This window comes from Macaca thibetana, chromosome 1, assembly GCF_024542745.1.
Source record: "Macaca thibetana thibetana isolate TM-01 chromosome 1, ASM2454274v1, whole genome shotgun sequence".
Taxonomy (NCBI): Eukaryota; Metazoa; Chordata; class Mammalia; order Primates; family Cercopithecidae; genus Macaca; species Macaca thibetana.
This window is the reverse complement of record NC_065578.1, coordinates 92151872-92164971: the sequence shown is the minus strand read 5'-3', so window position 1 is coordinate 92164971 and position 13100 is coordinate 92151872. Positions and strand designations below refer to the sequence as shown.

The following is a 13100-nucleotide window of genomic DNA, read 5'->3' as shown; positions in this document are numbered from 1 at the left end:
CTGGTACTGGAGTAATCTGAAGGCTTGACTGGGGCTGAAGGATTTGCTTTTGAGGTGGCTCATTGGCATGGCTGTCAAGTTGGTCCTGAATGTTGATGGGAGGCCTTAGTTCTTTTTCCTTCACAGAGCTGTTCACACATGGTGGCTGGCTTCCCCTAAAGCATGCGATTTAAGAAAACAAGGCAAAAACTGCAATGACCTAGTCTCAGAGGTTATAATTGGTCATTTTTTTTTTTTTTTTTTTGAGACAGAGTCTTGCCTCTGTCACCCAGGGTGGAGTTCAGTGGCGTGATCTTGGCTCACTGCAACCTCCATCTCCCGGGTGCAAGCAATTATCCTGTCTCATCCTCCCAAGTAGCTGAGACTACGGGTGCACACCACTAGGCCTGGCTAATTTTTGTATTTTTAGTAGAGATGGGGTTTCACCATGTTGCTCAGGCTGGTCTCAAACTCCTGACCTCAGGTGATCCTCCTGCCTTGGCCTCCCAAAGTGCTGAGATTACAGGCATGAGCCACCATGCCCAGCCATAATTGGTAACTTTTGCCATATTTTATTGGTCCCACAGACAAGCCTTATTCGATGTAGGAGGGATTACATATGGATACATAAATGAATAACAGGCAAAGAGGATCATTGGGTCAAAAGCAAGGATCATTCATGGTCAAATCAGAGAATGGCTACCACATGTGTCTATTTCCAGTGCCTAGAACAATGTCTGGTATGATATGTTCAAAAAAATGTTTGATGAGTACATGAGTCCTTCCTTCTTTCCTTTTCCCTTCCTCCTTCTCTCCTTCCCTTCCTCCTTCTCTTCTTCCCTTCCTCCTTCTCTCCTTCCTTTGAAGGTTATGGGGGTGGTCACAGCATTAAAGAAAGATTAGAACAGCAAAGGCTTAGGAAAGGCAGGATTACTGGAACCAGGGATTTTAATATCCTCAGGATGTTCTCCATCTCATTTAGCTTCTCTGAGTATAGCCAGGATCTCCTTAGAGTTTCATCCTTACAGCTTCATAACGAGAGGGCAAAGGGCTTTTACTTTTCCAGCTCTGGTTTGAAAAACCCCAGGGTAGGATTCTCCCAGGCCTGACCCCCTGAATCAATCAGTATGATCAGGCAGTTAAGGTAATGTGACTGGCTTCATTTGAGTCAGGCATCTATACCTGTTAATGGAAAAAGATGGAAGGGGGTATGGACAATAAAAATAGTACAACTCAGTCATAGGTACTCCCCTTTCTATATGTTCCCACCATATTATATCTTGGTACAACAGAACATATAATGTTATTGTTCATTTACTTGTTCATATATTTGTCTTCTATACTATACTACACATTCTTCTTACACTAGAGTGTGAACACAGGTACCACATTTTTGTAACTCCAAATGATACAGGTTTTGTAGTCAAGAGAGACTCATGCTTGCATTTTTGCTTTTTCTTTCACTAACGATCTGACTTTGGACCAGGCATAGCTTCCCTGTATTTTAAATGGGCCAAATAATAGTTGCCTCATGTGGAAGCACATAACATTATTTTTGACATGTTGTAGGAGCTGAAAATGTTAGTTACTGTCCTTGCTCTTAGGAAAGTAGCTGACATAGTTGATTATCTTTAATATATTTGTGAATAAATGAAGGAGCAAATAAATTCAGCATTCTTAGTGACTGGCTTGGGGATTCACTTGTAAATGGGGATAACAATAGGATTATGATAAAGATTAAGTGAGATGATAGACGAAAAGCGCTTCCACAGTGCCCAGCTATGGTGAGTGCTTTAAAAGCATAAGCCATCAGCAACATGGGGGTATTCACCTATAGTCCCAGCCACTCAGGAGGCTGAGGCAGGAGGGTCACTGGAGCCCAGGAGTTCAAGGCCAGCCTGGGGAACATAGCGAGACCCTGTCTTTAAAAAACAAAACAAAATGGAAGCCATCATGAGAGAGGTAATCCTTTAAAACCAATATATCAGATCTCCTAGAAAAGAATTGAAGAAGTGGCTTTCTCTCTATTTAGGTAGCTTTCACGAGGTATATCACTTGTGAGGTATATTACTTGCTTCTGTATTGCATAGTAAACTCTCAATAGCCCCTGAGTAACACAACTGCAACATCCATTAATAGAACACAATATAGCCTGCAGAATTCCAAAACCTCAGGTAACGAGTGAAAAAAAAAAAAAAAAGCCAAAGAGGAAAGTTCTACCAAATTAATAATTTTGTCTTGTGTCAGGAAACACCTAATTATAGAAGTTTCTAACCAATGCCTCAGCATCAGCACTCAAACACAATAACAATTATAACATCATTCTGAGATAAATCAAGTCATAGAAGGAAGGAGGGACAGAAGAAGGAAGATGGAAGAGGGAAGGAAGGAAGGAAGGGAGGGAGGGAGGAAGGAAGGAAGGGAGAGAGGGAGGGAGAGAGGGGAGAAAAGAAGGAAAGAAGGAATGAAAAACCAAAATCAATTAGCATACCTAAGCCAAAAACCTTTGGTTTCAGCATTCCTAGTCCTCCACATTCCCAGCTCCCTACTACCTAACAAGTGTATAAGGTGGAACTGAAAGGGTGTTAAATGGGTGGATCCCAGTGGCAATGTCGTTAACACTCCCTATGAGTCAGCTATAAATTCAATTCAAATCCCCAGTCTCCCTGTATTCTCTGCTTATCATGGTTACCACCAAAATGACTGCTGCCTTTAGAAACCCTAGTGGGAAACAGGTAAATGTGTAAAACAATGTTTGATTTTATATTAAAATTTATAAAAATTTATAACTGCTGTAACAGAAAGTAATTTGTTATTGAGTTAGGATTTATATATTTCGCTTAATCTTCAAAACACAGGAACAGCTTGTTAACATTTCTTCAGTTTTATTTTAAGACTATTATCTCATTGTATTGCAGCCATTCGAGTGATGAACAAAATTTATGAAGTGTTAGGTTTAAGTGTTAGGTTTAATTTCACACCTGCAAGAAAGGTATTTTAGTAATTGGCTTTTTGTAATTCAACACTTGTCGCAATTCTCTCCTAGCAGTAATTGGCTGCTGTTTACGTTTCTTTGAATATACATTCACAGAGGAGACCTAGCGTGTCTGTATGGGCTTCAAATTTCTCATATGGAGAAGAAGAAAATGACTGGTTACCATAGCATTTGTTCACAAACTCTATTTGGTGACAATGTTGATGGTTGCATGGTCTCTCAATAATGATTTCAGAAGTGTTGCCTCCCGTCGTGTTTGGGAACACAGTTCATAATAAAAGCTACATTAATTTTTCTGTAAAGTATCATGTTTCTAAAATAGTTTCCTCACTTCATCCTTTTTTTTTTTTTTTTGGTGGAGGTGGGAGAGACTGCTAATTAACATTAGCTAATGTTTGTACCTGGCTTTAATTAGACAATTTCACATGGAATAAAAACACATCTCACGTCGCATCTATGATTGGGACTCTTATTTTTATTTGCTTGATGAAGAGACTGAAACTTACAGAGGTTAAAAGCCAGACTATTAGCAGGTGTCAAAATCAGGATTCTTCAAATTCAGTCTTTTTTATTGGTCTTTTTGTTTTTGCACATTGGTACTTTGTGGGTTTGGAAAATAGTAATTACAATAGCTACTATTTTTGAATACTTGTTATACACATGGTATATATTATTCCATTTAACTGTCACTTCAGTGCTTAAGTAGATATTATTATCTCCAGTTTATGAATGAGAAGATTGGAGCTCGAAGAGCTCAAAGGGGTTGATCACATTTTTGGCAAGAACACTTGAAATTTTAGGTCACAGTCTAGTCACTTGTATTAATGTAGAAGTTACTAGTTCCCAGATAATTGGATAGTTTAAGTGGAATTACTAACTCTAGTTCCACCAAATTTTATCTTGCTTTAAAACAAGTATTTTGGAAAGTCAAGAAATGAATGAATTTCTCCTTTTGGTGGGTAGGAACTGGCACACTATTGATGTCCCATTCTGGTGGCTCAATTTCAAAAGTTTTTGGGGCTGACCGTGTTAATGTGTAGGATCACATATAGAAGTGATGTCTGAGCTATACGGCCAGAGAGCTTGTTCTTTCCCATAATCATGGCAGATCTAGTCTCTACCTGTGCACAAGTATCAAGAGATAAACAGAATTGTGTGTCTCTTAATAATGTTCTTTCCTAAGATGATGTCGGGGTCTTCTAAAGAATGAATATGGTGGAGGTAAAGTGTTAAAGTGGTGAGGTTAAAGCTATTCTTTCTTTTTTTTTTTTTTTGAGACAGGATCTTGCTCTATTGCCCAGGGTGCGGTGCAGTGCAGTGGCGTGATGTCAGCTCACTGCAACCTCCACCTCCTGGGCTCAAGTGATCTTTCCACCTCAGCCTCCCTAGTAGCTGGGACTACAGGTGCACGCCACCATGCCCTGCTAAGTTAAAGCTATTCTTATAACTCCAGTGCATGGAGGCTATAGCTTTTTATTTGAGTACCTTTCAGATTCATATTGTAGAAAGTAACGAGCCTAGTAAGATAGGCTGTCACTATTTCATTGTGAACCTTCATTTAAAAAACAAAACAAAACAACAAAACAGTTTTGAACATCAGTAGGAGTTGAAATGGAGTGTTATGTCTCCTTTTTCTTTAATAGTGCTACCAATAGGACTTTCTGATGAGTGGAAATGTTCTATATTTGTACTGTCAGACAGTAGCCACTAGCCACATGTGCTATTACTGAGTGCTTGAAGTATGTGAGTGTGACTATGAAACTGAACTTTTAATTTATTTATTTTTGAGACAGGGACTCGCTCTGGCACACAGGCTGGAGTGCAGGGGCATGATCTTAACTCACTGCAACCTCCACCTCCTGGCTCAAGTGACCCTCCCACTTCAGTCTCCAGAATAGCTACAGTTGTGCCAATACACCTGGCTAAGTTTTTAATTTTTATTTTCGTAGAGATGGGGTCTGACTATGTTGCTCAGGCTGGCCTCAAACTCTTGGCCTCAAGCGATCCTCCTGTCTTGGCCTCCCAAAGTGCTGGGATTACAGGCATGAGCCACCATGCCTGGCTTAATTTAAGTTTAAATGTAAATAGTCACATGCTGCCAGTGTCTCTAGTGGTTGCTGTATTAGTGCAATCCTAGAATGTAACTGAGATGGTCTGGTTTTCTAAAAAAGCTCCCAAATACAAGCGCCCAGGGTGAAGGAGGAATATTGCTCACCAGTGGGTTTGACTTCTCTGGTGAGTTCCTTCTTTGTACCTTGGGTTGTTTTTGCCATTCAGAGGAGTATCTCCCTTGCATTTCCTTTCTGTGAACAATGGAGCTAACATGACTGACTTAAACACCTTTGGCAGTTTAGAGCATGGTGTTCCAGGGTTTAACCCTTGCCAGGTTTAGAGGGGTTCCCCTCCCAGACAGTGACCCAAATCAATGCTAAGGGTGTACAGTATTAGAACATAGAAAACTTTTAATTGCTCACTGAATTTACCGCAAATAAAACTATCTGAGGGCCGGGCGCAGTGGCTCACGCCTGTAATCCTAGTACTTTGGGAGGCCGAGGTGGGTGGATCACGAGGTCAGGAGATTGAGACCGTCCTGGCTAACATGGTGAAACCCCGTTTCTACTAAAAATACAAAAAATTAGCCGGGCATGGTGGCAGGCGCCTGTAGTCCCAGCTGCTCGGGAGGCCAAGGCGGGAGAATGGCGTAAACCCGGAAGGTGGAGCTTGCAGTGAATGGACATCGCACCACTGCACTCCAGCCTGGGCGACGGAGCGAGAGGAAAAAAAAAAAGAAAAGCTATCTGAGGAGGGTGCTACTGCCCACTGCACCCTGCATCCTCCCTGCATCCTCAGTCTTCTGCTCCACATGTGGAGTTCCAGGATATGAGCAGTAGAGTGGCAGGAGCTGGAGCAGAGGTGGTGGTGGGTGAAATTCACACAGTGGAATTTCACTTACGCAAATGCTCAAGCACTCGTGGGAGGTCAGAATTAGCTCTTTCTTCGGTTAGAATGAGCTATTTCAGTGAGATGTTAAAGTGTAAGCTCTTTCACCAAATAAATTGATGTGCTCAGGCAAGTGAAAGAAAGGGGTAAATCAGGGTTAGTGCTCGGGGGTCAGAGCTAATGACAAAAGCTTCTCTCCTCCGGCCTGTGCATTTGAGATACATCTCAGGCACTTAAGCACAACAGTGCTAAGCTGGTATAAATTATATATATACACACATACGAATATATAAAAGCATATGATATGAATATTACATATATAAATATAAATTGTACCAATAAAATCAACACCAGGCTTATTTTTAATCATTTATTCAAAATACATTGAACAGCTACTGCGCAAAGTGCTAGGACTACTGAGAAGCTTAAGACAAAAATATGGGGTGTGATGGTGTGTGACTGTAGTCCCAGCTACTCAAGAAGCTGAGGCAGGAGGATGGCTTGAATTCAGGAGTCCAAGTTCAGCCTGAGCAACATAATGAGACCCAGTCTTGTAAAATAATAAAATAAAACGAAACCACAAACCTCAAACAAACAAAAAGACAAAATATGATTTCAATCATCGTGAAGCTCTTAATCTAGTAGATGAGTAATATATATAAATCAAAATATTACAATTTCAGAGAAGTGCTATAGGGCCTAATGTTTAACCACTTCTGGCGTTCAACTGACTGTGTTCAAAGCTCTGCCACCACTTTCCAGGGGTATAGATTGAGGCAAGTTATTTAATGTTTACTAAATTTCAGCTTCTTCATATGCAAGGGGGTTATAATAATACCTACCCCATGAGGGCAGTCTGAGGATTAAACGAAATAGTGTATGTATAGCCTTAGCTAATACCCATACATGTTGAGTGCTCAACCAGGTGTTAGCTATTAGATTTTAAAAGTTTATTTAATTTTTATGGTTTTGTTTGTTGTTGTTGCTGTTGAGACAGAGTCTTGCTCTATTGCCCAGGCTGGAGTGCAGTGGCACGATCTCAGCTCACTGCAAGCTCCACCTCCCGGGTTCAACCAATTCTCTGTCTCAGCCTCCCGAGAAGATGAGATTACAGGCCTCCACCACCATGCCTAGATAATTTTTTTGTATTTTTAGTAGAGACAGGGTTTCACCATGTTGGCCAGGTTGGTCTTGAACTCCTGACCTTGAGATCCATTGCCTCAGCCTCCCAAAGTGCTGGGATTACAGGCATGAGCCATCAGGCCTGGCCTAGTTTTTTTTTTTGAAATGGAGTCTCTCACTCTGTCGCCCAGGCTGGAGTGCAATGGTGTGATCTCGGCTCACTGCAACCTCCACCTCCCGGATTCAAGTGATTCTCCTGTCTCAGCCTCCCGAGTAGCTGAGATTACAGGCACACACCACCATGCCCGGCTAATTTTTTTTTTTTTTTTTTGTATTTTAGTAGAGATGGGGTTTCACCGTGTTGCCCAAGCTGGTCTTGAACTCTTCAGCTCAGGCAATCCACCTGCCTCGGCCTCCCAAAGTACTAGGATTACAGGTGTGAGTCACTGCACCCGGCCACTATTTTTTATAGTTTTTAAGGTAAAATTTACATTCACTGAAATGTTACCTGCATATTTTTTGATAAGTGAATATACTTATGTAACTCACATCCCTATCAAGATAGAGACCATTTTTACCACCCAGAAATTTCACTCATGTACCATCCCAGTCAATTCCCTGCCATAGGGAACCACTGTTATGATTTTTTTCACCACAGATTAATTTTGTCTTTTCTAGAATTTCAAATAAATGGAACAGTATGACACTCTTTTGTGTCATTTATCTTCACATAGATAATTCACATACTTTGTGTCATTTATTTATCTTCACATAGATAATTCACACACTTTAAGATAAAAAAGGTACAATTTTAAACCTTTTGGGCATGCAGTAAAAATCTCCTTCCCACGGGTACCCACCAGTCACCCAGTCTTCCTCTCTCTCTCTCTCTTGTTTTGAGACAAGATCTTTCTCTGCCGCCCAGGCTGGAGTGCAGTGGCACGATCATGGCTCACTGCAGCCTCACCCTTCCAGGCTCACCTCGGCTTCCAAGTAGCAGGACCACAGGTGCCTGCCATCACACCTGTCTAAACTTTTTTTGTATTTTTTGTAAAGATGGGGTTTTGCCATGTCGCTCAGGCTAGTCTTGAACTCCTGATCTTAAATGATCCGCTGGCCTCAGCCTTCCAAAGTGCTTAGATTATAGGCGTGAGCCACTGTGCTTGGCTCAGTTGTCCTCTCTTGAAGCAAACAATGTTATTAGTTTAATGTGGGCCATCCCATGTCTTACCATTATTAATTCAGGTGCTTACAAAAAGGCTCTTTGAGAACTGTTTTAAAGGTTACCCAAAGAATCTTGTGACAACCCAGCTAAAATGATATAAAATCAATTTTTTTTTTTTTGAGACGGAGTCTCGCTCTGTCGCCCAGGCTGGAGTGCAGTAGCCGAATCTCAGCTCACTGCAAGCTCCGCCTCCTGGGTTCACGCCATTCTCCTGCCTCAGCCTCCCGAGTAGCTGGGACTACAGGCGCCCACCACCTCGCCCAGCTAGTTTTTTGTATTTTTTTAGTAGAGACGGGGTTTCACCGTGTTAGCCAGGATGGTCTCGATCTCCTGACCTCGTGATCCGCCCGTCTCGGCCTCCCAAAGTGCTGGGATTACAGGCTTGAGCCACCGCGCCCGGCCAATCAATTTTAACATAACTGAAGTTTTTGGATTCTGATTCCAAATGTCAGATTGGGACATTTTGCCTCTCTCTGACTTTATGCCAAATTTAGTTTAAGTTCTAGCATCTATAATTTTCATTTACTGAACAAATAAGTATCTAACAAATATGAAAATACAACCATGAAACAAAATCAAATCCTGGACTTACGGAGCTAATAGTAAAAAATTCACCAATATAACCACCCAATTACAGTTTCATGCGATGTGAAAGGAGTAAGAGACCACCGTAGGGAGGTCAGAAGGTGCTTCTCAGAGGTGGATACTAGAGATACTAGAGCCGTTGTCAAAGGATGAGGACTGGGGGGAACTTTCTGGGCACAGAGCAAAGCATGAGCAAATGCTCTGTTGAGGCCAGGAAGCTGGTAAACAGGCAATAAAAGAGGCCAGTGTGGCTGGAGCACAGAGAGCAGGGTGGAATTGGTCTGAGCAGTGAGAAGAGGTGGAGAGGTGGGCAAGGCACCTGGCCATTCAGGGCTTGGTTAGTTAGGAGGGTTTTTTCTAAGAGAATGGGAAGGTGTTTAAGTGGTTTAGGCTGGGAAGTGACAGGGTCACACTGTATTTTGAGAAAGTTACTTTGCTGTTGTGTTGAGATTAGAGAGGGGATAAAAGGGATATGGGTAAACTACAAGAAGACTAGGTCAGTAATCCTTCCACCCCCACTCCCCAGGTAAAGGTAGCCTAGACTAGGGTGGTGATGGAGGAGATACGAGAGGACAGATTCAAGGACCATTTGTAAGGTAAAAACCAATAGAATTTGCTGACGGATGGAATATAAGAGGGGAGAGGTACATTATCAAGGATGTGTCTTAGTTTTCTTACACAAGGATTCAGTTGCAATAAAACTGTTAATTGAAATTTCTTTAAATAATGGCACAACCTAAAGTTATGCAAACATTTGCCTCAGATAAAATTTCAAGTTTTCAAAGTTTTTAGCTGGGTGGAGGGCATGGCTTTACTTCCTATTTCTTGGTATTTCCTAATGTTGTTGAAAAAAAAGTTGTTTTTTTTTTTTTTTGGAAATGCTTAGTTCAGTGGAAACCCATCTGCGAATTCTGTCTTATAAATTTAAATTAGAAAATAACTAGGGATATCTAATTTCTAGACCAATAATTTTGGAGTTTCTTGTGCTGCTAATTATTACAATTTTTGTCACTTTTTTTTTTGGGACAGAGTATCGTTCTGTCGCCCAGGCTGGAGTGCAGTGGCGCAATCTCGGCTCACTGCAACCTCCACCTCCGTGGTTCAAGCAATTCCCCTGCCTCAGCCTCCAGAGTAGCTGGGAGTACAGGCGCACGCCACCATGCCAGGCTATTTTTTTTGTATTTTTAGTAGAAACGGTGTTTTCACCATGTTGGCCAGATTGGTCTCGAACACTCCTGACCTCAGGCAATCCGCCCTCCTTGGCCTCCCAAAGGGTTAGGATTTCGGGTGTGAGCCACCGCGCCTGGCTGTCACTTCCTTTTTTTTTTTTTTTTTTTGAGACGGAGTCTGGCTCTGTTGCCCAGGCTGGAGTGCAGTGGCGCGATCTCCACTTACTGCAAGCTCCGCCTCCCGGGTTCACGCCATTCTCCTGCCTCAGCCTCCCCAGTAGCCGGGACTACAGGCGCCCGCCAACGCGCCCGGCTAATTTTTGTATTTTTAGTAGAGACGGGGTTTCACCGTGTTAACCAGGGTGGTCTCGATCTCCCGACCTCGTGATCCGCCCATCTCGGCCTCCCAAAGTGCTGGGATTACAGGCGTGAGCCACCGCGCCCGGCCTGCCTGGCTGTCACTTCTAAACGTATAATTAAAGTATCTGTATTGCCTTTTAAATTTTTCTTGCCTGCTTTCCCTGGACCAGAATAGGCTGTTTCTGTCCCAAACGAAGTATTTTCCTTCTAAGAATTCGTTGATGCTGGAGGGCTGCCCGGCTGAATCTTACATATTTGTGCCCATGTTCTGCCCCCTGCAGGAGTCTGCATAAACCCAGTGCGTAGAGATGTGGAAGAGTACATTACAAGTGTCATTTACACGTTGATTATTGTTTTTCAGAGTGCCCTAAGCTGCCTTCCGAAGCCTGCGCGTCTGCACTTCGTGCCCAGGGCCTGGAAGTCAGGCTCCGGGCCAGTGCGGCAGCGCGAGGCCTGCAGTCCTAAGCTCGGGGTCGCTTCGGGCCCCCGAGGGGGTGTGTCTTCCACCGCTTTAACATGGAAGGGGCGGTTCAAGTGGCGGGGGAAGTCGGCGACTTGCCGGGCTGAGGGCTGGTGCTTTGAAAGAGGCGGAGGGGAAAAGAGGGATTTCCCCGCCCCTGCTGCACTCCGTCCAATCCCTTCGCCTTCTCCTTTTCTCTGCCGGCCCGCCCGGCCCCTAACCTGCTCGAACCCATTCTGCGGTAGAGGCGGCCGGGTCTCTTTAAGGCCCTGCTGCGCCTGCGCCTTGGGCTCTCCTGACGCGGCCGGGCCGGACCCCGGAGGAGCCAGCTGGCCGGCAGGCTAGGGGCTGGTGGCGGTTCCAACAGCGGTGGTACCGGGAGGGGTAGGTGAGGGTCGGGTGGCGGCCCTGAGCTTCTGAGTGAGCGTGGTGCTTTTGGGAACGCGGGACGGGCGACCCGTGGAGCCAGGAGCGGGGCCGAGGCGCTGAGACGCGGCGGCGCGGCTGCCGGCTGGATGGGAAGTTAATGTTTACGGCGAAGTCTACTCAACGTTTCCAAGGTGAGGGGCGCCGCGCCAGGCGTCCGTGTTCCGCTGGCGCACAGCTGGGCCGAGGCGCGGCGGGCGGGGGCGCCGCAAGTTTTGCTGCGCGAGCGGGGCGGGCGCGCCCGGCCCTGCCAGGGCCTAAGTTGCCTGCACTCGCTTCCTCGCCTGTCGCCGCCGCAGCAGGTCGCAGCCCTCCTTCTCGTGGGCACTGGGGAAGAAACTCGTCGGCGGGTCTAACTGTGGCGTCCCAGGGCGGTGGAGGGACGGAGCAGCTTCGGGGGCACGTCCTCGTAAATCCCGTGGAGGACACTGACCCTGCACCCCACCCTCGAGGCCAGAAGTCGGTTCCCTCTGGGGACTTCAGGGGAGAGAGCGCTCGCGCCCCTGACTTGCAAAGTTGGCGTCTTTATTTGGCCGCCGGGATTCTGCGCATGGCGTGTCTCCAGGCTGGTGATGGGCAAGGCAGATGTGCCAGGTCCAGGATGCGCTTGAGGAGAGTTTGTAGCCATCCCTGAATCACCTTGTGACTGTGGGGCAAGCCTCAAATTAACCTCAGGATATCCGGTAGGTTGGATTGTGGGTTTGGTGTTTGCACTCCAAAGAGTTGCTTTGATTTCCCTGTGTCTGTCTGTCTTTGGGGCTTCTTAGATAATCTCATTTGGCGTCCTTTCACCCAAGAGTTAATCAAGCCTTTTGGAATGGTTTCCTCGCTTTCCTCCTATCTATTGCTGGTAGAGCTGCTTTTGAAAAGAAGTATTTTCTTGAAGTGGTATCTTTTCTTTGGGTTACAGTGTTGAATAATAAACTCCTTTCTTTGCCGAAAGAATGAATTTCAGTGCTTACTGAAGTTAAAGAGAAGTGATCTGCTGGTAGTTTTTAATCTTTGTTCAGAGCTGATATATGTTAGTAACTTTTTTGTGTATTAAAATTTTGTTAGTAGAATTTCACCAGTGTACCAAAAGCTCTTTTTTCTTTTTTTTTTTTTGGAGACGGAGTCTCGCTCTGTCGCCAGACTGGAGTGCAGTGGCGACCTTGGTTCACTGCAGCCTCCACCTCCTGTGTTTAAGCAATTCTCCTGCCTCAGCCTCCCGAGTAGCTGGGACTACAGGCGCGTGCCACCACGCCCAGCTAATTTTTGTATTTTGAGTAGACACGAGGTTTCACCATGTTGGCCAGTATGGTCTTGATCTCTTGACCTCGTGTTCCACCCACCTCGGCCTCCCAAAGGGTTGGGATTACAGGTGTGAGCCACCGTGTCCGGCCTTCTTTTTCTTTTCTTTTCTTACTTTTTTTTTTTTTTTTTTAAGGCTGAGTCTCAGTCTGTCGCCCAGGCTGGATATATTCTCCTGCCTCAGCCTCCCGAGTAGCTGGGATTACAGGCATACATCACCACGCCCGGCTAATTTTTTTTTTTTTTTTTTTGTATTTTTGGTAGAGACGGGGTTTCACCATGTTGGTCAGGCTGGTCTTGAACCCCTGACCTCAAATGATTCTACCGTCTCAGCCTCCCAAAGTGCTGGGATTACAGGCTTGAGCACTTCTGTTGCGGCCCAGAAGCTCTTTTTTTCTATTCTAAAATGATAACTTTAAGATTTCTGAGAACTTTGTGTTAAATAAATCTTAGAACTAAGTTATTGAAGTATAGAGAAAAAGTTCACAATTCTAAATGTGCAGGTGGTCCGGGTGCGGTGGCTCACACATGTGATCCTAGCATTTTGGG

The 13100-nt window shown here is 44.6% G+C and overlaps 1 protein-coding gene across 5 annotated transcripts in view; it reads left to right on the top strand.

Annotated features, from left to right (window-relative positions):
• The first annotated feature begins 2642 nt into the window (after positions 1 to 2642).
• EVI5 (ecotropic viral integration site 5) overlaps positions 2643 to 13100 on the top strand; it is a 280650-nt gene continuing 270192 nt past the window's right edge. For 3 of the 5 annotated variants that reach the window (XM_050806911.1, XM_050806909.1, XM_050806893.1), the window contains exon 1: positions 2643 to 2714. In XM_050806911.1, the coding sequence (XP_050662868.1) occupies positions 2664 to 2714 (51 nt within the window). In that variant the 5' untranslated portion in view covers positions 2643 to 2663. Of the gene's footprint in view, positions 2715 to 11147; positions 11396 to 11518; positions 11945 to 13100 lie in introns of those variants that run through there. The other 2 variants (XM_050806899.1, XM_050806905.1) reach the window with 2 other exon arrangements.